Here is a 25780-nt window from a genome sequence, read left to right on the forward strand (position 1 = left end):
TTAATTTCTTGTTATCCAGCCCAAAGTGCTAATGCTTGAGAGACAAACGCTTTCAAACAAAAGAGCACTGGAACTACAAGATTTGAAACAACAGCAAGATTATCTATCCTCCAATTCAGAAGTGTTAAGTCCTTCTCATTGTATCTAACAGGTTATCATCAGGTAGGTAATCCGGAAGAAAAGAATTTCAGTGCAATGTATGCTTTGACCAAGATAAGCAGTAAATTATTTGAATGGCAAATTATAAATTGGTGGAAGAAACAAAACAGGGAGGGGGAAGCTGTTAAATGCTGCATAAAGGAGTCTTAGAAAATAAAGTTGTGAGTTGTTGTCTTTTCTAATCAGCTAAAAAAAAAAAGGAAGAAAAACCCTGCATTATGTTCATGTGTTTCTCAAAGTCCAGCTAATTCTGCTTGTGAGAGACCTTCACTCATTTCCTTCATTTTCTTCCTAATGTGAGATCTTGAGAATGCAGATCATAAAAGATTAGAGATCCGTGCACCACAAAAGTTCAAAAACTAATCAATGCAAAACACTTAAAAAGAGGCCATGCTTTCTTTAGATCCTCTAAACGTCACCTTTTGCCAAAACAAACTGAACAAGCAGTAATTAGAACCTGCATCCTGGTTCATAAGGCAACCAAAATGTATGAGGACTTGCAGAATGAACAGATTGGTTGTTCGCACAATGGGCCTTACCGGTTATGCTAGATTAAATAGTAATAAAGACGCAAACAATCGTGGCCGTTCATGTGGGCAAGGTTGTGAATTATGGCCATTCACTGAGGAAGGAACTCAGGTACAGGTGCACAAGGAGTGACAGCAAACAGTAAACGGCTTTTCAGGTGGCATCCTTGCCAGATGCCTCAAATGACCCTGTGTTCCCCGCCTGTGTCCCCTACAAAGTTCCTATGCAATTCCAAACAGACCAAAACAAATGAAAAATGTTCTCTGCATACAACTCCACAATTGTCTCCTGTCCTCCCTCCTCCTCCTCCCTCAAGGTTTTCCAAAGAGAAGTGGATACAGTAAGGATTCAGCCAGCCCTAAAGTCTGTAATTTAACCCTGTTTGGAAGAGCACACCTGCATTTTTCCAAGCTATTGACTGAGAGGTGCTACTTGCATCTTGGTAGGGTTCAGTTTCAATGAAACCCTGGGAAATAATAGGATAAAATGATTAGTTTAAGGGCCTCTCACTTCCCTCCCGCCTTCCCATACCTGCCTCCCTTCCAAAAGGATAGTGCTAAACAGACATAACTATTTGTACAACTGGAATAGATTTATAAAATACCTCAATAATTTTTGCTAATTATATAATCTGTTGCAACTGTTCATAGCTTCCTGCCTGTTTGGCTAAGATTTCCAAGGGTACGTGAAGTTCACTTGTGGCACTTCATACATATCACCAGAAACCCATGGGAGAAGGCTGCTTCATACATATCAACAAAACTCACAGGAGAAGGCTGCCTTCTTCCCACCCCAAAAGACTCCTTCATAGCACAAAGGTAAACATTTTCCAGGAGAGCCTTTGTCACCAGCAATCTGGCTTGGAAGCTGAGTGTGGCAGCCTGAGCCTTGTAGTCTCAGCTTCTCAGGCAACTGAGACGGGAGGACTGCTTGAGCCCACGAGGCTGAGGCTGCAGTGAGTCTTAATTGCACCACTGCACTCCAGCCTGGGCAACAAAATGAGGCCCTGTCAAAAGAAAAGAAAGAAGAAGAAAGAGAAAGAAAGGAAGAAAGAGAAAGAAAGGAAGAAGGAAGGAAGGAAGGAAGGAAGGAAGGAAGGAAGGAAGGAAGGAAGGAAGGAAGGAAGGAAGGAAGGAAGGAAGGAAGGAAGGAAGGAAGGCAGGCAGGCAGGCAGGCAGGCAGGCAGGCAGGCAGGCAAAAGAAAAAAAAGAAAGAAATGGAGAAAGAGAAAAAGAAAAGAAAGAAAAAGAGAAAGAAAGAGAAGAAAAAAGGAAAAGGAAAGGAAGGAAGGAAGGAATCTGGCTTGGAGAGACTGGCTGTGTGATACAGAATAAATTGGTGCTACTGAGGCCTTTAACCTTCAAATTGTGCTCCAGCATCATCACAAAGTTGATGGACCCCTGTTGAGGAACCTAGCTAAATACAGGCATTATCTAACTTTGTCCTCACAACTTCTATAAGATAGAGCATTTTTCTGTCTTTTTAGACATGAAGAGGTTTGCCCAAAATCACACATGTAGCTGTAGACTGGAGGTGCCAGGGATGGACCACAGAATTAACCTTCAACCCCTTTACCACTCTTTAATGAAGACTGTGAGCTGGGTGTGAGCTAGGGGCAAGGGTCCCTACATATTTAACATAGTAAAGGTGAGGCGGAGGTGCCAGGGATGGACCACAGAATTAACCTTCAACCCCTTTACCACTCTTTAATGAAGACTGTGAGCTGGGTGTGACCACTAGCGACAAGGGTCCCTACATATTTAACATAGTAAAGGTGAGGAAAGCTTTATCCTCACCCATTCTCTCCCCCAATCAATAACCCAAATGGAGACCAGGGGACAGCTGGGTAGCAAATGCCCACTTAGAAGATATAAAGAACTAAAAGCAGGAAATGAAAAGTATAAAACCCAGTGAAATGGAGAAACAGCTTAAAAACTGAATGACTTCTATGAACAGACTGAAGTTATAACTTGTGTTTCAAAAGACTATGCATAAGGTGCTTGGGTAAAAACCACTGATAACAAATTATACAAAATATATAAGAGTATAGGAATATATAAAGCAAAAAGCCTTTGTATAAGAAAAGTTCACAAACATACCCACCACCCCTACAAAAAAAAGACACAGATTGCCAACTTTCAATTAGAAATTAGACCATTAATAAACCGCAAATTTTTTCTGCAATCTTTATTGATCTATTCATTCTGCTTAATAACAATGGTCATGTATCAAGTACTTCAGCAAAAAACTTCTCAGTCCTAGTCACAATTGGACAATTAATTGGTCAGTCGGGACTGCTCTTCTAAACTGTGCAGCTATATTAAATTACCTGAGCAAAACATAAATGCAGGTCCCAGAGGTAAACTATTATAAAAATTTTAACCGCTGGTCTTCAAAGTCCTCTATTTCTTTGCAGAGGAGATAAGATCTGAGTTTCTTACCAATTTGCACATTTTAACTTGAAACAAAAGCAGAAGATAACCACGTAATTGACATACAAACACTGAAGCCATGAGGTGCATGGAATGAACCCCAGTGGCTCAGTGTCCTGCTTAAGTCATAAAAAAAAAACAGTAACGGTCCCTAAATTTCCCACAGGCTGGTAAACATTGGAGATTTTTAGATATTTGCCCTTCCCTGCCTGGGAATTTTTCCCCCACCCCTCCTCCCTCCTGTCTCAAGACAATGCCTTCAGCCTTTGAAACTGCATCCATTGTAAACAGCTCTGAATATTAACACGGCCCAGAGTCCCGTTCGCTTTTAAAAGACCCCCAGGGTTTCAAATTGCAGTCACTGAGGAGGGGGAAAGTCCCCAGTGAGTAAATGTCACATAGCTCATTCAAAAGGAATTGAAAGTTAGGCTTGCTCGTGAAACTTAAAGTCCTTCTACCTATGGGGTAGGTCAGAGGAATCCCTTTTATGTTTTAAACAAACGAGGAAAAGAAGAAAAAAAAGACTCTGGTACAACCAACATTCTTTACTGCTTATAACAACTTTCAATTCAATGAATCCCTCTTCTACATTTCCCTCTCCTGTGGATGCCACTTTTTAAATAACCATAGACTATTTTAAACAATCTCCACCCAGCTTTCCTATCTAACAGACCTTCAGGGCTTTAGCAGGTGCACAGCACTGGGCCAGGTGCATTGTTAAGACACACAAAACCCCAGTGCTCTCTCCCGCATTCCTGTCCACCCTGAAAGAGAGGATGCTGAAAAGACTTTGCACCACGGAGACACCCCTGCAGAAGCGGGAGAGGCCTTTTCATTGTGATCATGGTGTCTGAGGGAGAGAAAGGTCAGCCGGAGGCCGTCCCAGTGGACTCAGGGAAGCTTCAGGGAGAACCCAGGCAAAGTAATTAACACTGGAGGGAGGGAAGCTTTCGGCTCATGGTGCAGAGCTGGGGAGATGGGACATGAGGACATCCACTAGCAACCAGCTCTCGTCACACTACACTTAACGTTTCTTCATCTTTCTGAAGATGGTTCCAAGAATTACAGGTGATATATCCAAAAGTCCAAAGTTTGTAAAATCTAGCAACCAAATATAATTATGCAAAAAGACAGCACACTACTTTTTAAAACAGTCCCTTGAAAAGTGGAGCAGGAACAGTTCTGACATGTCCTAAAGGCAAGAGGGACATTGTGTGCCAATACAGAGTTAATTTACACTGGGTGCTGGGGATCTCTGGACACTTCCTACTTTAGCAGTACTCAAAAAGTAGATATTATGGCCACAATTTCATATCAGCAAGACTTAAACAGTGTGTCTTTTTCTCACGACAACCAGTATTATTTGCCAGAAACCTCACCTTACTCAAAAAAAGTTGTCAGACAGCTAGCAACAGACAAGTTCTCCCCGCTCAAGAGGGAAGACACTTGTTGCAAGAGGAAAGGACTCTGAGCTCAAGCTAAAGCTCCCTGAAACTCCAAGAACACTTGCACCTTTCAGACTGTATTCTTGGCAATTAACCTGTATTTAAAATGCTCCCTATTCCAAACAACCCTTTCCCTGTCCCACAAATCGGAAGATGTTCAAAGTCTGTTGAGTTTAAGTGATATGGAGAAGGAAATATTTCAGGACCATCCATCCAACAATCAACTTAAAAAAAATACATGAATCTCAGTTTAGGTTCTGCAACAATTTGGTGATCTGCACTTTAAATTTAATTTGCATAAACAGGATGGGCAGTATTTTCCAAACCCTTAATTCACAACACCCTGCACACCTGGGCCTTCCAGCACAGCTGTAAAATTTGAAAGACAAAGGCCCTCTTTGCTTCACAAGTACAATGGCAACCACAGTTGGTGTTTATTGTCTAATGCAATCATAAGCACCACTTCTTTGCCAAAACTGGCAAGGTTAGATTTAAGCTAACTGATTTGGTATTGCAAACACATAGTACAAAGAGATCCAAATCAATAAACTCATCTTAATGTGGCTTAGGACAACCACATTTGGTATACACTTTTGTGAATATCCTTGCATTTGAATGCTCTGTCATCTTCGCTCCACACTGAGAACAAAAATCAGGGTTTGTTCTTCCTCTGGGGCCTGCCGGCCTTCCTAAACCCAATCCCAATGGGCTACCATTCAGCTCTCAGAACACTGAAACTAGCAACATTTTGTGATTAAACACTGCTCAAATGTATGGCACAGGTAAGAGTCTAAGGTAAACTGTGTTTAATACTTTTTAAATAGCTCCTGAAGCCATGCTCTCAAAAATAATTTCAAAGAAAGCAAATATCTGAGTTCTAAGAAGTTCAACTTCTTCTCAGGTTCTGGGAAGTTGGAATAAGGCTTGGCAGTGGCTTGGTGCTATTTATGAATGTGCTAGTTGGACCATGCCAATCTCACCTACGTAATGGGCTGGGAGACTCAAATTATGGCTTGACTACTACAACTATAAGCTATTGTGCTGAATAAGTTATCCTCAGGCCCCAGAAATTCACCAATTATCAGCTCCATTCTGTTTCTTCTATTCACACTGCATTGACATCCACTATTTAAAAGTTTTACTTTTCTTATACTAGGCCTAGAAGCAACTTCCACATTAGATGCACTGTTTACAAAAGAAAAAAAAAAAGGTCCCATAAAGCCGCAGGTCCCCTGCTATCTCAAACCCACAGCCTGAAGTTGTTTGAACTAGCTGCAGTAAATCTAGTTCATGGGTTTATAAACTAGCTCAAAGCATTTTCTAGACACTGTAGGCTTAGAGTGTGTAAACTTGGTGAAACTATAAGATATTTCATTATATCATATACAGACACTTTCTCCCCTAAAGTCTTGCTGAATCTTGGCCAGGAATATAAACCGTATAAATACTCTTATGGAAATTCCAGAATAAGACTCATGGAGACTAATGATTTAAATTCAGAAGTCTGAAGTCTAGAAAAAAAGAACACATTTGCTTGATTTGTCCTTAACCAGAAATAAGATAATTTCACAACTATTTTTCAAAGGATAGCCATTTTGTACTGCCTACTGTGTTGCTACATACTAACCAGAAATCACGCTGCTCGTATCTTAAAATCGAATCAGTCAACACCATAATCAGTATACTAAAGTCTACTGATGCTCAAAATACCCACTTTGGTATTTATCAGTCATCAAATGTGTGAGTAAAAGAGAAGAACTTCAATTTTGAAGGTATTTATGCCATGTGAAATGTCACTCCTGGGCAACAGAAAGCCTAAAGAAATAACCAGTATGTTTGCTCCAAAAATTAAAGGGCAAGGCAAAGTGGATCTTGTGACCATAGGAAAGTGCAAATAAGAGGACACCCTGTCCTCTCTGGGAAGTTACTGCTGTGGAACTAAATGCCTTCCCCACAATGCCACTGACACATGGCATTGGGAGTCACTCTTCCAACAGGTGAACACTTAAGAAGTTAATCTGATTCTGCCCACATGACTCAATTAAAAAAAAAACTACCGTATATAAGGGAAAAATCACAATACCCCAGACTAAATAAGATACTACCTAAGGACAATACTGGGCTCTATCTAACAGTACTTAACACAGCTGTGCCTCCACCCTACGATCACTGATTTTCACTAACTCAGTAAATTCCATAGAAGAAGTAGATATTGAAAATCTAACTGTAACTAAAGGGTCCTGGTCGTCTTCAGAACTCTGTAGTACTTGTTGATGGAGCAGTGTCTGGGGCCAAGTTAAAGATTCGTGCCCCATTTTGAGAGGTACAGAATCTTTGCATTTAAAAGGAATTAACTTTTCTTCCCTTCAGAACCCAGGCCACATTTTCTTCAATCAAGCCACAGGTGCTGGTTACAACTTGTGACACCAGTTTTCTCTTTTTAAAACAGCCATAGTCATGCCTGAGGTTACTGCTGTGCCTTTCCTATGTTCTAGGAAAAATGTCCAATTATTCAACTGAAATGCGGACTATTTAAGCTAGGCCTTTTCTGGAAAGGTACTAATAGTTCTACAGAGATGCTAATTACCGATAACTGAACAGGATTAGACTCATGGACCAGATTTTTTTTAGAAGTAAAAGAAGGCTATTCTATTCTACCATGTTTACAGAAGGCTAATGCCTTTTTTTCCTGCCAAATCTCCTGTAAGAAGTGTCCCACTAAGTCCTAAATATGCCCACATCCTGACAGCACAGAAAAGAGCCTCTTTCGGGTGAAACAAATTGCTTAAATCAGCCAAGACCCCGGCACCCTCTCCTGAAGCAGCATTACTCCAAAACTCATTTGCACCATTTATGGAGGAGAGACTCTTTTGGGTGGGCCCCACCCCACTGGATCAGCAAGTCCAATGGGGCCCCAGGGAACACACAGGAAGGGTCTGGAACACAGTTCCGTATGCCAACCAGGCGGAAAAGGACAAACTCCCAGCACTCACAGGTCGCCAGGAACTGTCAAAGCCCTCTAACTCAGAGGTCCTCGGGGGAAGACTGCCTTCTGCCCCGCAGAGAGGCAAGTCAGGCCACCATGGTCTTTGGGGATCAGGAGACGGCTACACACACTATCAACTAATAAATAATGTAAACGAAAGATTGGAGCCAAAAGTCACCTTCATTCATTACCCACTGGAAAACCAAGGAGCTCAGACACCAAAGAGTTGGATTACAGGAGAGGAAAAGGAAACGCACCCGCAGACCCCCACACAGACTTCTTCACACTCTGCTCCAGACGTTTCCCACCCACCCACACGCAAACACACTCAGCTCCAGACTCCCACTCGCTAACTCCCACACGGCCCGCACGACGCGTGCTGGCTAACCCCCAAACCTCTACGACCCACGCTCGCTCGTCTCCAGACCTCACCAGGAATGCTCTTCTCCTCCAGGCTCTCTCGCACGCCTACTCCCCCGACCTCCACGCAGGGTCTCCCCTCCGCCAACCCAAGCTGACAGTCTTCCAGCACGCACAACTCCATACATACAACCCAGTCCACACCCCCTCCCTGAGTACGAACCCCCGCCGCCCCGTCCCCGAGTGACAGAGCCCCGGGGTGCAAGGAGGGCAGAAAGGGCGGCACTCACAGGCTCCGCGTCCAGGCAGGCAGGTCCCCGGGCAGCGCCGCCAGCCCGCGCCCACCGCAGTCCACCGAGTCCCCAGCGCAAGTGCAGGCGGCCGCGCAGGGCGCCCGCGGGCCGGCCGCGGCGGTCGCCGGCTCCAGCCGAAGCAGCAGCAGCCAGGGAAGGAGAAGGCAAGGCGAGCGGCGCGGGGCCCCGAGCGCTCCCCGGACCGGGCGCGCCATCTTGTCTGGAGCGCGCTGCGAACTCCGGGCGCGGGGACTGTGAGGACCCGAACGGCCGCAGACGCGGGCGGGCCCGCGGGGCGCTCCGCTAGGCTCTAGACTCCGCGCCGGGGCATGGCCCCCGCCCCAAGTTCTCTCTGAGGCCGCGGCTCCGGCACTCAGCGGGCCCCCGGTGCCCGGGCCGCTCCGCAGCACCCGGCGGGGGCCGCAAACCCCGCGCCCATCCGGGCCGGCCGGCCCGCCCGCGCTCGCTGCGAACTCTGCCGATTCGGGCAGGGCGTACCCAGGCTGCGCTCCTCGTCCGCCCGGCGCACGCCGAGTGCCGCTACAGACACCGGCCGAGGGCAGTGCTGCCGCTGCGCCTGGAAGGCAGGCGTTCAGCCCCGCAGCCCGAGCTCGTTGCCGGCGGGCATCTTCCTCTCGGCTCAGAGCGCAAAGCCGTAGACCCCGGGCTGGACGGCGCGCGCTAGGAGGTCCCCGTGCGCCTCGCTGTCCGCGCGCCACGGGCAGAGGGCGAGCGCGCGCGCAGCCTTGGGTTCCGCACGGCTCCTCGGCGCAGCAAGAGTCCCGCCGACCTCGCGGCCGAACAATCAGCCGCTTGCTGCTTGCCTCCCCGCGGCCCAGCCCCGGCCAGTCCCCCAGGCCCCGCCCCCGGCCGCTCTCCCGCACACACCCCCTGGGCTCCGCACCCCGCGGCCGCCTGCCGGCCCACGTTGGTCGCTTTGCAACAGCGCCCCGCCACGCCTCCCCGCCTGCTGCTCATTGGCTGCCGGAGTCCACCGTGGCCAGCCTCGAGGGCCATTGGAGCGCTCTTCGTGATCCTGCCCCTCCCGCTTTGCCGGCTACCCCGCCCCCACACTCTTTTCCCACCCAAGGTGTGAAGGGCGGGAGACTGGGAGGAGAAAGGGAGGGACGGCCCCCGCCTCTTAAAGGAGACATGCAGGTTGTTGTTGGAGAACAGGGACGTGGGCTGGGGAAAGGAGGCGTGAAGATATGCCCTCTGCGTCTAGAGGAGGAGAGAAAGTTAAGAGGGTAACGCCCCCGTTTTGGAGCTGTCTGGCCCCGAGGCTTTTTACGTCCTCCTCAGGCTGCAAGCAGGACTGCAGATTAGAAGCAAACCCGCGTCCATTTTCCAGGTGCTTTTCAAGAGCGAAGACACAGGTTTAAAACTTAACACACTTGTTCCTGACTGGGACATCCTTGGTTATTTCATGAGGCGTGGTCACCTTCCTCCTCGAACAGCCTGGAACATCTGCTCCTGACTTGCTCTTCGTGTCTTATATCCAGCAATAATGTCCTTGATTACCAAAATGAATGTGTGCTGCAGAAACCTAGTCTCAAAGGTGCACCCTCGGCTGGGAGTGGTGGCTCACGCCTGTAATCACAGCAGTTTGGGAGGCCAAGGAGGGCGGATCACCTGAGGTCAGGAATTCGAGACCAGCCTGGCCAACATGGTAAAACTACGTCTGTACTAAAAAAGAAAAATACAAAAATTAGCCAGGTGTGGTGGTGCACGCCTGTAATCCCAGCTACGGGATGTTGAGACAGGAGAACCGCTTGAACCCCGGAGGCGGAGGCTGCAATGAGCAGAAACTTGTCACTGAATTGTTACTGAATTTCAGCCTGGGTGACAGAGTGAAACTCTGTCTCCAAAAAAAAAAAAAAAAAAAAAAAAAAAAAAAGTGCACTCTCCTTCCCAGCCCTTAGTGAGTTGAAAGGTACTTCTAGAAAAGCTCTAGCCTTTGATTAAGGGGTTGCTTTGTTGTTGTTGTTGTTGTTGGGTTTTTGTTTTAATCAGTCTTTTTAAGATGATTTTCAAGAAGCCATAGTGTACTCTTAAGGGACGGGGTTAAAGGAGAAAAAATAGTTACAAAGCTTCCAACTTTGGCTCTTAAAGATCAGACGATAGTAGTTGTATATTATGATAGTACATGGTAACATTAAAGCATACACACAGACACAGACACATTGAGAAAAAAGGAAAAAGATTACCACTGTAACATATAGCTGCCCTCTGGGCGTTTTGGTTTGCTGGTGTCTCATATCCCTTTCCAAGAGTATGCAAATTACTAACATAACTGCGCACATTGTCAGGAAGATTAAGCAGGTCAAGTCTGTTGAAAAACATTTGCTCCAGAACATTAAATCTGAGTTGTGTTTTATGGAAGTGGGGTGGGGTTGGAGGTAAAGAGGAGAAGATGTTCCTTAGGGAAAAAAAAAAAAGCAAAAAAAAAAGTAAAGGGTTTATTCCATTTTCGACACAGTCTAAGAGGTTTGCTTTAATTGAGATACACTAAATGTGTTAAACTTTCCCTCAGCCATAAGATCACCTCTTTTATTTAGCCAAAATGTAATCTTCCTATCCCTTCCTCCCCTTTTTCCTTCTTCCCCTTCTGATTCATGGTGCTCTCAGATAATGGTGCCTCATTTTTTTTTTTTTTTTTGCATGATCTCAGCAGTGATGCCCCAAGCAGTACTCAAATATGTGGGTAAATCAATTCAAATCTAATTCCCAAGAAAGATTATCAGAAAAATGCTGCACCTGACCCATTCCACCCAGAGCTTTAACCAGCTTTTATGTTTTATATGTAATCCACATAAACATACACCTTCCATCTGGACGAGAAGAAATACATCCTTTTGTTCTATCCCTTTTGGTAAAAATAATAATAAGCAGGGGGAATGGATTAAAAAGACCCTAAATTTATGAAGTTCTCTAGGTCAGTGTTTAAGTTTTTCACGACCAAAGCACACAAAACAGTAATTTAATGCAGAATACCCACATCCGTTTCCTGAAATGAAACTGTCAGATCCTCGGCGTCCCCACCCCACAATAAAACAGCATATGCAGCAAAAATGAATTGAAATGACTGAACCTCTTGAAATGCTGACCTAAAATTATCTTTCAGGTTTGTCTCATTTCTAGTACTATAAAAATGGGTAATTCTTGTAAAATGTTTTTTTCAAATGTGTATGGGTGTACTTGTGAGATGCTTTTTTGGAATCCTAGCGTTCTGGAGGATAGAATTCAAGAATCTGCAAGGTGAGGGAGTGCCCACAAATCTAAAGCATCCCTTGTGGTCTGGTTACCATGCAGCCAGAGAAAAGGATTCCAAAGCCGGGGCACACTTGGGGGGACAGGGCGCCTGAGCCTTGGCAGTTCCTCTCGTCTACAGCAAAGCATGAAGTCATGTCTGCTCCCCATACCATGTATGGAAGTTTGCCCACATACTAGCAACCTGCTTGTGATTGCAATGAGAGTGTGAACTTGGAGAGCAGTGATATCCAGCTCAGGGGGGAATTCATCTACAGCCACCGCCTAAGATGAAGGAGATCTCAACAACAGCAATGGCAAATGTCTAGGGGAATCTATGTCCCTGCTCATAAAAGTGCAAGTCTTGGTCCATTCAGCACAGAGCAACAGTTGATTTGGGTACTGTAGGTCCTTATTTTCCTCACAGTGCAACTTTGATCATTTTAAATGCTTATTCCTTGAATGAGTCATCCAGGAATTTTAGATTTTCCGGTTCATTTTCATCTACCCCAGGGATAGCATGGAATCAAATCCCCAGTGAGAATCCCTGCAGGTCTCTCTTGACTACAGAAGCCCTAGCAGTTAATCATCCTAAACCCGCTGCTTGAGAGAGGAACCCAAAATCTAAATAGCCAGAAATCTATTGGGGAGAGAAGCAAATAATAAAATAACAAGAAAGAAGGTTAACCATAGGGATTTTTTTTTTTAAACACAACTTCCTGGGGACTGAATTTGTGCTAGTTTGCTATAGTTCTAGGTGGTGTGGTCTTTTTTTTTTTTTTTTTTTTTTTTTGAGACGGAGTCTCGCTCTGTCGCCCAGGCTGGAGTGCAGTGGCTGGATCTCAGCTCACTGCAAGCTCCACCTCCCAGGTTTACGCCATTCTCCGGCCTCAGCCTCCCGAGTAGCTGGGACTACAGGCGCCCGCCACATCGCCCATCTAGTTTTTTGTATTTTTTAGTAGAGATGGGGTTTCACCGTGTTAGCCAGGATGGTCTTGATCTCCTGACCTCGTGATCCACCCGTCTCGGCCTCCCAAAGTGCTGGGATTACAGGCTTGAGCCACCGCGCCCGGCCAGTGGTGTGGTCTTTAGTGGTTTTAAAGAATGCTGAGATTCAGAGGTGCTTTCTTAATGTTAGGCGAGATTTTACACTACGTTTAGTACATTAAAAAAGCACCAGGGCACCATTCAGGAGAGCTGGGTTCCAGCCAGGCCTTGTTATCCGTTAAACCTTTGGCCAGTCATTTTCTCTCTTGGAGCCTCATTTTTCTCAAATAGAAAACAAGGGGCCGGGCATGGTGGCTCACACCTGTAATCCCAGCACTTTGGGAGGCCGAGGTGGGTGGGTCACCTGAGGTCAGGAGTTCAAGACCAGCCCTGGCCAACATGGTGAAACCTCATCTCTACTAAAAATACAAAAATTAGCCAGGTGTGGTGGCACACACCTATAGTCCCAGCCACTTGGGAGGCTAAGGCAGGAGAATCGCTTGAACCCGGGAGGCGGAGGTTGCAGTGAGTCGACATCACACCATTGCACTCCAGCCTGGGAGACAAGAGCAAAACTCCATCTCAAAAAATATATATATATATAAAAGAAAAATAGAAAACAAAGATAATGGTACTTGACCTGGGTGCTGAGTGAGTAAAGAAGGATCATTTTGATAAAGGACACAAGGGGCATTATAAACTGTTTAGGTCTACATACATGTAATTGTTTTCAAGGTGTTATTGAATTGTTAACTCTGAAAAACTGAGAGCCCATATGTATAATATAGATGGAAAATCTTAGCAGTTCTTTCAGCAGGAAAGTTTCTTGTCCGGGAATGTGACAAAGGGTTAATAATTACCTATAAAACCCCTGAAGACTTGCAGGGTGATGACAGCCCTGCTTTGAGCCTGTTTTGTATCTCTCTTCCAAGGAAAATAAAACTGTGTACTCATTAACTCCTTCCTCGCAATAATCTTGTCAAGGAGATGGATGGGTGGAGAAGGTAAGAGAAGAGGCTAATGAGTCTGCGAATAGAATATAAAAAGAGAAAGATTTTGAGATCTCCCCATCCCCCATTCCAACATTTGCCTTTGATGGAGGTGGTTTTCTTGTGCAATCTCTGGCTATTGGAATATTGGTTAATGCCCAAACAGTGCCAAGCTGCAGCTGCTGCAGTTCCAAAGCAAGAATGGTTGTTGCCTGCAGCTCAGCTGTGACCCTTCACAGGTTCTGCCCTCCTCCACAGAGCACCATCGACAGGGACCAAAAACCTTTAGAGTCCACTTTCTACACAAAGTAGAACCTTGCCACTTGTCCTTGCCTTGTGAATGTGAAATGTCTACTGGTTCACTGAAAGGATGAAAAAAAATGTATCAAAGGTATGAGCATTTCAGAATTCTGAGACTGAGATTCTGGAGTGATGGTCATTGTAAGAGGCAGTCCCTTACCTCTGACGGTGATGATAATGGGATGAGCTAATTACATCATCACCAGAGACCACACCCCTCACTCCCAATCTACTGCCTTTGCAAATGTCACTCCGAGAAGTACATGAGGGTGAGTGCAGGGAGGAATCAAAGTTTATGCCTCACTGCCAGCAACTCAGAACTAACACTTCAATGTATATAAAGAACAGCACATTGATCGTAACTTATAATAATAATCTTTATGAAGTCATATACCTTACATTTTTCAAAGCACTGTCACATGATAACATCAGCTATCATTTAGGGAGCACTTTTTATGTGTCTTTCACGTTGTTAAGTGCTTTATATACTTTTTTCAGTAAGGTAGGAGCTAAGAAAAACGTTTAAGCCCACACAAGCTAATAAGTGACACGGCCAAGATTCCAAACCAGTTCTGTGGACATCAAAGATCTATTTTGGGCTGGGCACAGTGGCTTAATGCCTGTAATCCTAGCACTTTGAAAGGCCAAGATGGGTGGATCACTTGAGGTCAGGAGTTTGAGACCAGCCTGACCAACATGGTGAAATCCCTTCTCTACTAAAAATACAAAAATTAGCTGGGCGTGGTGGTGTGTGCCTGTAGTCCCAGCTACTCAGGAGGCTGAGACAGGAGGATCACCTGAGCCCAGGAGGCAGAGGTTGCATTGAACCGAGATCGAGCCACTGCATTCCAGCCTGGGTGACAGAGCAAGACCCTGTCTCAAAAACAAACAAAAAAACCCAAAGATCTATTTTGACATTTGAGCCTCCTAAACTTTGAATATGAAAATTGTTATTGTTCCCACCTTACAGATGAGAAAGCTGAAGTTCAGTGATTGTCCCAAGGTCACACAGCATCAGTAATAAATAGAATCTTAAAGCATAGGTTTCATCACAACCACCACCACACATACTTTATATTCAGTGAATGTCTTGTGAAGTGTATCGTGAAGCTTCTTTCTCAAGGATGCCATGAGAATGGATGTGATTTCTTTGCTTTTTCATATTTACTAATAGATTTCCAGAGTTTCCTCTATGATTAATAAGTTAAAATTTTAAAGATAAATATATTGACTTTTTTCTTCCCCCATAAACAGCAGCACTTGTATAACAACAGTGGTTAATATTACTGAGCACTTACTTTCTGCTAGGCGTTATTTCACATCATGGCTTAATTTCACTGAAGAGTTCTATGAGATACCTTAGAGATCATCATCTTACATGTGAAGTTACTGAAACTCTGAGGTCAATCCACTTGCCCACATTATACCCTAATTAGGTGCTGAGCAGGATGAGGCTCACAGCTAACCTACCCCAATCACACACCCTGTCTTATCATTCTCGCTTTTGATTATTTTTCCTGTTTATCTCCCCCTCCAGACTAGTAGCTCAGTCAGTTAAACGTAAGTTAAAAGACTGAGTCTAAATCCCTTCTTGGTATTCCTGTTGTCTAGTACAATTCCAGGCACATGGTAGGCACAGGGACAATATTTGCTGAGTGATTCTTGCCTGCCCTGAAAGGAGGGAGAATTATCAAGCCTCTTTCCTCTCCCATTTTATTTTATACATGCTTGCTGTTCAAATCTGTGTGCTGGCCACATCAATATTACCTGGAGCTTCTCAGAAATGTGAATCTTAAGGCCGGGCATGGCGGCTCATGCCTGTAATCCCAGCATTTTGGGAGGCTAAGGTGGGCGGATCACCTGAGGTCAGGAGTTCAAGACCAGCCTGGCTAACATGGTGAAACCCTATCTCTACTAAAAATACAAAAATTAGCTGGGCATGGTGGCATGCACCCATAGTCCCAGCTACTCGGGAGGCTGAGGCAGGAGAATCACTTGAACCAGGGAGGCAGAGGTTGCAGTGAGCTGAAATCACACCAGTACACTCCAGCCTTGTTGACAAAGTGAGATTCTGTCTCAAAAAAAAAAAAAAGTAGTTTCAAAAATAAAGACAAGCATGTGGTTGGCATTATTGCACCTAAACTGAAGAGCATGCAAAACATCTGCTGTCCATGAGATTTTGGTACAATCCTCTCGTGTCATTCAACTCTCTTTTCCTTCACCATGCATTCAGACTAATAAAAAGCATTTGCGAATTTTATAGCCTGTTATATTTGTTTCCAAAAGGACAGTTGTGTTTATGACACATTTCAAATTTATTATAAACATACAGACAGACACATATTATATGCTTTTCACTGTCATTCTTATCCATGAGCTACATTCTTTAGATAATCATTTAAATATCCTTATTTCCCTGGGGGAGCTTGACACTCTTCTTGGATTTAGATGCTATAAATCAAAGAAAAGTCTTTGTCTTTTCCACAACTCTTCTTATTTGAAGTGCCTTGACTGGGTACTATTTGGAGAAGGCAGCTGTACAGAATAATTGTCTGCCGACGGCCACTAGCATTTTTCCCCTCAAGAGGCAAAGTCTATTTTCTCTCCCTCTTAAATCTGGATTGGCCTTGTGCCTTGCTCTCACTGATAGAATGCAGTAGGGTACCAGTTCTGGGCCTGGCAACTTTGTTTCTCACCCACTTCCTACCCGGAGCTGTCATGTAAGGAAGTCCAGGCTGCCCTCCTAGAAATAGAGGCCCTGGAGGAGAAGAGACCATGGAGAGAGAGAGAAGCAACGTGGAAGAAAACCGGGTGGCCCAGTCAACAGCCAGCATCATAACCCTAGACATAAGAGTGAACTCCTTTTGGACCTTTTAGCACAGACCGGCTAAATGGAACTGCACAAATGAGCCTTGCCAACACCACATGAGCACGGCTAAGCCATCCCCAAGAGTCTTGCCCAAATTCCTGACCCACAAAACCATGACCAATAAAGAAAGCTCTTGTTTTAAGCCACTGAATTTTGGGGTGACTTGTTATGCAGCCATAGATAACTGAGATAACAAGTGTGGCTAAGTGAGCATGCAATAAAACGTGAGTGGATTTTGGGGGGAGGAATAACGTCTAATCAAATAAACCTGTCATTAGGAGTGTCAAAAAAATTAGTGTTATCAGTTGACCTTCCAGACATGTTTGTCAGGGCCCTTGATTGAATGCAACACACTAACTGGCTGATGCCATCAAACAAAACTTCTTAGGTAATAAATATTCTGATTCTTCAGCAGGTCACAAAACAGGTTCCCTTCCACTTCTCTTGGAAACAGGTATGAGAGAAATGCAGAGGATCTGCTTATTTGTAAAAGGTGTGTTCTCTTATGTAACCCCATGGCATCCAGGTAAAATAACTGTTATGAAATAATTGAAGTTCTATTCTTCCCGAAAAGATCAGATAAGGCTTAACGTGTTTACTGCATTTTTCATAAGGGACAAATAAATGAATATTTTAAAATGGAACCCCCGCCATAAAACTGACATTGAGATACAGAGTTTGTGGGCATGTTTTGGTAGGGGTTGACAGTGGTGGGGATTATATCTCTTAGCTGTGTGCTAACCTTTAAGTTCTACAAGGCATAGCTTACTGCCTCCTTATATATTCTCCAGCTCTCATTTCTTAGAAGACATCATTGTGAAACAGTGCTGCTTACAAAATCAAGTTAGCTAAGTCCCTGCCATCAGAGAGTTTATAATCTGATGGTATTGTTAACAGCTGGGTCCCCAGGATCTAGAACAGTGCCTGACAAATAGCAGGCATTCAGTACATGTTACTGAACGAATACGTGATCAAATGAATGAATGGTTTTCTGTATGCAAACCTCATTTTCCAGTCAAGGCTATAAGCAGGTCACAGGAAGCAGGCCACAGAGTCACAGACTATTGGAAGACAAAGGGATTTTGTGTCTTTGAGTGCAGCGGGTCAGGGTGAAGCCTGCCGGAGCAGATCTGCCGGGTCAGAAACTTCTGGTGACCAACCACCTAGGTTTGGAACTCAGGGGTTTCCCAGGTCATGGAACTTCAAGTGCTAAAATAGGAAAAGTTCTGGAAAAATCAGGACAAATTGGTCGCCCTAATTGGAATCCTAGTTTCTAAATGCACATTTAGAACCTTTTGCATGCCATATAGCTAGACTATATGAGAACCTACTACAGTATGCATCAGGGAATAACTTGAGTGGTTCAAATGCATCACCTCATTTGATCCTCCCTACAGCCCTATGAGGCAGAACTATTAAAATCTTTTCTTTCTGTAAAATAGAACACTGAGGTGCAGAAGGAAGTAATCCGCTAAAGGTCACACAGCTAGGAAATTAGACTCCAGAGCTCACACTTTATTATTATTATTATTATTGACACAGGGTCTTGCTCTGTAACCCAGGTTGGAGCACAGTGGTGCAATCTCAGCTCACTGCATCCTCCATCTCCCAGGCTCAAGCAATTCTCCCATCTCAGCCTCCTGAGTAGCTGGGACTAAGGTGTGTGCCACCGTGCCCAGTTACATTTTTGTATTTTTAGTAGCAACACAGTTTCTCCTTATTAGCCAGGCTGGTCTCGAAATCCTGAGCTCAAGCGATCTTCCAGCCTCAGCCTCCCAAAGTGGTGAAATTACAGGCTTGAGCCACTGCACCCAGCCCAGAACTCACACTTTAAACCAGCACTCTCATATACTTTATTATAGTAGATTCCCAGCTCCTTCTCAAAAATTTTTTTAACCTTGTTCCTTTGTTTGTATTCACAACACCTTTCACGGTTTCCAGTTATTTTTAGATTTGGCCAGCCCATTTTGTACCTGACTCTTTCCAACAGTAGAGCTGAAGCCTGAGGCCAGGGACCTCCACTCTACACCCCAGGGTCTCTCACAGCACCTGGCATGAGAAAGGCTCAGGACAGATGTGCGAAATGAATGCAGTAGACATGAAACATCGTAGGTTGACTGAAAGACTGATTGAGGTAGATTTCTAGCTCAAAGGTAATCTAATATTAACCAACATCTACCATGTTTCAGCCACCATCCAGGTAAAAACGCTGGCCAAACTTGGGCTTCACGGGGATTAATTTGGCCTGAAGTGTTTATTTTCAAAATTTGAATTTGACCTGCCTTTAGGAGGTAGGCATCTGCTGTCTTAATTTATATTTCCTGCCTGCCCACCCCATCAGGCATTTGAGTTTGCAACTATGATCCCAGCCTTTCTGTAACATTGATTTAACCTTTACAACAAGCCTCTGTAGTAGGCATTTCCGTCGACAGTTTATAAATAAGAAAACTAAAGCTTGGAAAGCATAGGTAACCCGGTCAAGGTCAAAAACTTATGAATTGGGGAATAGTACACAACTCAGGGCTGACTCCTCTTGCTATATCCACCCCTTCACTCCTTAGCCACTAAGTTCCTCTAGGCATCACATGAACGAGAGAGTTACTACTTCTCAGTCTACATGTCTGTTTTACAAGGGTGAGGCTTCTGCACAAAGAGTGAGACTACGCCTTCATTCAATACAGTCAATCCAAATGTGTCCCAGGGTCTCCTAAATGTTTCTCTCCCATGATTCACCACCTCTCCTGTGCCCCCCAATAGAACATGGTGTTCTGGAAGCTAAGTAGGAGGGATAGTTCACTGTGGGAAACGCTTTTGGAAGATCTAGGTGAGAACTAAGAACTGACCATTGGATTTAGCATCAGATTTTATTGTAACCTTGACGATGGCTCTTTTGGTGAAGTAGAGAGAACAAAGGCAAGATTAGAGTATTAAAGAGAGAACTGAAGATAATCATAATTTGGCACAATGATTATAGCCCTTTTGAGGAGTTGTGCTATCAAAGCTAACAGAGAAATGGGATGATCGCTGGAGAGGAAAGTGGAGTCAAGAGAGTTTGTTTTATTTTGAGATGAGAGAAATAACATGGCATTTTTAATGATGGAAATACATTTGTAGAGAATAGAAACAAATCAATAATGTACTAAGGGAAGGGGAGAAACATGAGAACAATATTCTTGAGTAACCAAGACTGAGAGCAATATTCTTGAGTAACCAAGACTGGACAAGGGGAGAGGATGATTTTCCCTGGGACCAAAGAGTCTTAAAGAAGCTGGAAGGCAGATTACAGGCGTACCTTGGAGATATTACAGGTTTGGTTCCATACCACTACAATAAAACAAATATTACAATAAAGAGAATCACAAATATGTTGGCTTCCCAGTGCATACAAAAGTTATGTTTATACTGTTCCATAGTCTAGTAAGCATGCAATAGTGTATGTCTAAAATAAAAGTATATATCTTACTTTTAAAATGTATTGCTAAAAAACGCCAATGATCATCTGAGCATTCAGCAAGTTGTAATCTTTTTGCTGGTGGTGGGTCTTGCCTCAGTGTTTATGAGGGTGGCGGTTGCTAAGGCTGAGGTGATTGTGGCAATTTCTGAAAATAAGACAACAGTAAAGTTTGCTGCATAGACTGATTCCTCCTTTTGCAAGATTTCTCTGTAGCGTGCCATGCTATTTGATGGCATTTTACCCATGGTAGAACCTTTAAAATTGGAGTCAATCCTCTCAAATCCTGCCTCTGCTTTATCAACTAGATTGATGTGAAATTCTAAATTCTTGAGCATTTCAACAGTGTTCACAGCATCTTCACCAGAAGCACATACCATCTCAAGAAACCACTTTCTTTGCTCATGCATAAGAAGCAACTCTTCAACTGCCCACGTTTGAGTATGAGATTGCAGCAATTCAGTCACATCTTCAGGCTCCACTTCAAATTCCTGTTCTCTTACTATTTCCACTACATCTGCAATTCCTTCCTCCACTGAAGTCTTGAAACCCTCAAAGTCATCCATGAGGGTTGAAATAAACTTTTTCCAAATTCTTGTTAATTTTGAAGAACATTCATGGCTTCTAAAATGGTGAACCATTTCCAGAAGGTTTTAGATTTACTTTGCCCAGATCCAGCAGAGGAATCACTATCTATGGCAGCTGAAATACATTATGAAATATATTTCTTAAATAATAAGACTTGAAAGTTGAAATTACTCCTTGATCCATGGGCTGCAGAATGGATGTTGTGTTAGCAGGCATGAGAACAACATTCATCTCCTTGTACATCTTCATCTGAACTCTTGGGTGATCAGGAGCATTGTCAATATGCAACGATATTTTGTAAGAAATCCTTTCCTCTGAGAAGTAGGTCTTAACAGTGGGCTTGAAATATTCGGGAAATCACGCTGTAAACAGATATACTATCATCCAGGCTTTGTTGTTCCATTTCTAGAGCAGAGTATCATTATTAAAAACCCTAAGGTTATCAGAATGGTCAATGAGCAATGGTTTCAACTTGAAAAGTCATCAGCTGCATTGGCTCTAACCAAAGAATCATCCTGTCCTTTAAAGCTTTAAAGCCAGGCATTGATGTTTCTTCTCTAGCTAAGAAAGTCCTAGATGGCATCTTCTTCCAATAGAATGCTGTTTCATCTACACTGAAAATCTATTGTTTAGCATAGGCACTTTCAGCTATGATCTTACCTGGATCTTCTGGATAATTTGCTGCAGCTTCTCCATCAGCACTTGCTGTTTCACCTTGCACTTTTATGTCATAGAAATGGCTTTTTCGTTAAACCTCATGAACCAACTTCTTCTAGCTTCATAATTTTCTTTTGTACCTTTATCACCTCTCTCAGCTTTCATAGAATTGAAGAGAGTTGGGGCCTTGCTCCGGATTGGTCTCTGGCTTAAGAGAATGTTGTGGCTGGTTTGATCTTCTATCCAGACCACTTACACTTTCTTCATATCAACAATAAGGCTGTTTAGCTTAAAAAAAAAAAAAAATTCCTGTGTTCACTGGGGTAGCACTTTTTCTTTTCTTTTCTTTCCTTTTTCTTTCTTTCTCTCTCTCTCTCTTTTTTTTTTTTTTTTTTTTTTTTTTTTTTTTTTTTTTTTTTTTTTGAGAAGCGGTCTTACTCTGTTACCCAGGCTGGAATGCAGTGGTGTGATCTTGGCTCACAGCAGCCTCTGCCTCCCAGGCTCAAGTGATCCTCCCACCTCAGCTTGCTGAGTAGATGAAACCACAGGCGTGTCCCACCAAGCCCGAATAATTTTTTATATTTTTGGTAGAAACAGGGTTTTGCCATGTTCCCCAAGCTGGTCTTGAACTCCTGAGCTCAGGAAATCCACTCACCTCAGCCTCCCAAAGTGCTCGGATTACAGGTGTGAGCCACTGCGCACAGCCTGGGATTGCACTTTCAATTTATTTCAAGAACTTTTCCTTTGCATTCACAACTTGGCTAACTGGTGCAAGAGGCCTGGCTTTCAGCCTATCTCAGCTTTCAACACGCCTTCCTCACTAAACTTAATTATTTCTAGCTTTTGATTTAAAGTGAGAGACGTGTGACTCTTCCTTTCACTTCAACACATGGCGGCCAGTGGACAGTTATTTATTGGCCTAATTGCAATATTGTTGTGTCTCAGGAAATAGGAGGTCCAAGAAGAGGGAGAGAGACTGGGAAATGGTGGCTGCTGGAGCAGTCAGAACACGCACCACATTTATCTGTTAAGTTTGCCATCTTCTATGGCGTGGTTTGTGGCGTCTCCCCAAAATAACAATAGTAATATCAAAGATCACTGATCACAGATCACTAAAACAGACATAATAACAATGAAACAGTTAAAAATATTGTGAGAATTACCAAAATGTAACAGAGACACAAAGTGAAGACACGCTATTGGAAAAATGGCACTGATAGGCTTGCTTGATGCAGGATTGTCACGAACCTTCAATATTTTTTTTAAAAGCATTATCTGCAAAGCATAATAAAATGAGGTGTGCCTCATTATACAAAGCAGGTAGCCATGGTAGTAGGAGTTTCCGGCTATTCTCTCTCTCTCTCTTTTTTTTTTTTTTTTTGAGATGCAGTTTCACTCTTGTTGCCCAGGCTGGAGTGCAATGGCATGACCTTGGATCACTAAAACCTCCACCTCCCTGATTCAAGCTTTTCTCATGCCTCAGCCTCGCGAGTGGCTGGGATAACAGACAACCACCACCATACCCAGCTAATTTTTTGTATTTTTTAGTAGAGATGGGGTTTCGCCATGTTGGCCGAGCTCCTAATCTCAGGTGATCCTGCTGCCTCGGCCTCCCAAAGTGCTGGGATTACAGGTGTGAGCCACTGCGTCCGGCCTTGCTATTCTCTTCTGATTGTTTCTATTTTCTTAGTGAAATAGAAGGCAAGATCATTGGCTGAGAGGGAGAATAAGGGTAGAGGTGATGGAGGTTTAAGGAATCATGAGAAGGCAAAATAGAAGATGTGGTTGTAAAGAGGGATGCTTGATTGTAAGGGGGTTGCTATTATTAGCAAGGTAAGGTATGACTGTGGGAGGAAGCAGCTGAGAATAGAAGAGTAAGGTCAAGCACTCAATAAATATTTGCCAAATGATGAATGAAAACAAAATCACTGGAGATGATGTGATTCAAAATGTGGGAGGCCAGGAGAGTGAAAAGATCATTTGCATGGTTATGAAAATTACCAAGAATTATGATGGAAAGATTACTGTGAGAGTGAAAGTGGATCAGGAGTTAAAATCTTTTAAGGATCAGTAGATGACTGCTACAAGGTACCAGAGAATTTGGGGAGGTGTGGATGAGTGAATCTGAAATCATAAGATTGAGCCAGGAACGGAGGCTCATGCCTGTAATCCCAGCACTTTGGGAGGCTGAGTCAGGAGAATCCCTTGAGCCAAGGAGTTAGAGACCAGCCTGGACTACTTAGTGAAACCGTGTGTCTACATTAAAAAAATAAATAAATAAAATTTTTTAAAAACTCAGTTGGGCATGGTGGTGCATGCCTATAGTCCCAGCTACTCAGGAGGCTGAGCTGGGGGGAATCACCTGAGCCTGGGAGGTCGAGGATGCAGTAAGCCGTGATCTCACCACTGCACTCTGGAGTCTGGGTGACAGGGTGAGACCCTTCTAAAAAAAAAAAAAAAGGAAAAGAAAATATTATTTATTAAGAAAATTATAAAGAAGATAAAATATATTTACTATTTAAGTGCAAGTTGATCATCATAAGGTCTTTATTCTTGTTTTCATATTGAGTAGGCTAAGAAGGAGGATGGAGAGGACGGGTTGGTCTTGCTGTCTCAGGGGCAGCAGAGGCAGAAGAAAACCCATGTGTAAGTTGACCTGCGCTGTTCAAACTCATGTTATTCCGGGGTCAACTCCACTGTACTCCACCACTGTATCACAAAAGCAGCCATAGACAATATGAATATGAACTTATTCATTTAGAATATGTGTAAATGCATTCCAATAAAACTTTATTTACAAAAACATACTGCAGGCCTGCAGGTGGAAATCTGCTAACTGCCGATCAATACTGCTGAAAAAGCCCAGCTAGGAGAAGGTCTAATGAACAAAAACAGAACATGCTTATCTGAGGACCAAGAATAAAAAGGATATAAATTTAGGATTCTGGTTGCAAGCAGAGTGGCCACATATAGTTGTGAAGGTTGTTCACTGCACAACCCCAGGGGGCACTAGTCACATAGATTCCAATGTCAGTGACTACCCTAGAAGCTGTGCAGGGCATAATCTGTATAGCCACATTTGACAGTCCTAGTTGCAAGCATAGTAACTTCAAGGATTTTACTACAATAAAAGAGTTGAGAGGAACTTCAAGCCTGAGAAGATATCTGTACTCTTTCTAGAAAAACAATCATTGCTTTTATTGAGCACCTGGCTTAGGAATATGTAAACATTATCTCATATAATACTCCTAGCATTACTGTAAGGTATATTTTCCTCATTTTACTTTAAGGTTCAGAAACCTGAGCAATTTGCCAAATGTACCCAGCTAGTAAATATCTAAACCAAGATTTGCCTGACTCCCAAGTCTGTATTCCTCCTATTCTCTTCTCCTTTCAAACTGGTTACAAGGTTCTTTAATGATGACCCAGTCAAACATATACTAAACATTTTCTTCTGAAAACCTAATTAAAGGTAATTACATACCTTAAAAGACACTAAAAATATGGCAGGCATGCCAACAAAGAAGACAGTTCTTATTATATCAATGTCTTTATGGATTTGGATTCTGTTCAGAAAAGCTCAGGCTCAAAAGGTAATTGCTGGCAGCATGCAAAAATCCATCAACCCATAACTAACATATGACAATTATTCTAATTGCCTCAAACAACATTTCTATGTTTTTAATTGTAGAGCAATTTGCCAATAGCATTGTTAATTGGCAATTTATATTTTAAACATGCGAAGGACAATGGGTCCTTATTTCCTCTGAAGCAACTGCATGCATTAATTGAATTTTAAAAATACGTTTTTTCTTTTCTCTGACCCCAGGACCTCCTTCAGATGGTTCTCATTGCAGTTCCTTCTGGCCAAAGTGTGTTTTCTCTAGGTAACTTAATCTTCCTTTAGCACTTTAATACATTTTCCTAACAATTCACTTAGACCAGATCCTTGTTTCTCTCTAGACACCCTGAGCAGGGCTCCTGTTGACTTCAAAGGGAAAATAGTGGGTGCAGGGAAAACTAGGAATCTGGTTCCTGGTTCAAAAAACCTCCACACACTATAAAACCTCACTGGTGTCTTCCTGTGTGTTAAGGGCCAATTAATATATGTGAGTGAAGCCTTTGTACGAAACCACCCTGGCAACTCGTGAACTTGCTGGGAAGCACAGCAGCTAATACAAAACAATGTTTAGTGGACCCAGTTCCCATACAGACCCCCCATTTACTCATGGGGAGGGAATGAGAAGAGTAAGAATTGCCTCAAAAGGCAGAAAAGCAATAAAGACAGCCATTGACTCTCTCTTTCTCTGTCTCCTCCTCTATTTCTTCAACACACAATTATAGACCACTTTGAACCAAACACTTGGCTAAGTATCAAAGATTAAAAATAATTTGTCACCCAAGCATCAACTCCCGGCCCCAACGTTAAGGGTCACTTTGCTCTGGTATGTTTGGGAATGAGGTGGTATGCCTTAAACCTACATGAG

The 25780-nt window shown here is 43.4% G+C and overlaps 1 protein-coding gene across 4 annotated transcripts in view; it reads right to left on the bottom strand.

The window, feature by feature from the left end:
* LRIG1 (leucine rich repeats and immunoglobulin like domains 1) overlaps nucleotides 1-9021 on the bottom strand; it is a 126781-nt gene extending 117760 nt beyond the window's left edge. For 2 of the 4 annotated variants that reach the window (XM_045385904.2, XM_045385903.2), the window contains exon 1: nucleotides 8702-9021. Coding sequence is in view for 2 of the 4 variants with exons in the window: in XM_015446181.3 (XP_015301667.2) it covers nucleotides 8201-8418 (218 nt within the window). In the remaining 2 variants the exon portion in view is untranslated. Of the gene's footprint in view, nucleotides 1-8200 lie in introns of all 4 variants that reach the window. The other 2 variants (XM_015446181.3, XM_005547556.4) reach the window with 1 other exon arrangement.
* Between the last annotated feature and the right edge of the window lie 16759 nt (nucleotides 9022-25780).

The sequence above is a fragment of the Macaca fascicularis genome, chromosome 2 (assembly GCF_037993035.2).
Source record: "Macaca fascicularis isolate 582-1 chromosome 2, T2T-MFA8v1.1".
Lineage (NCBI taxonomy): Eukaryota > Metazoa > Chordata > Mammalia > Primates > Cercopithecidae > Macaca > Macaca fascicularis.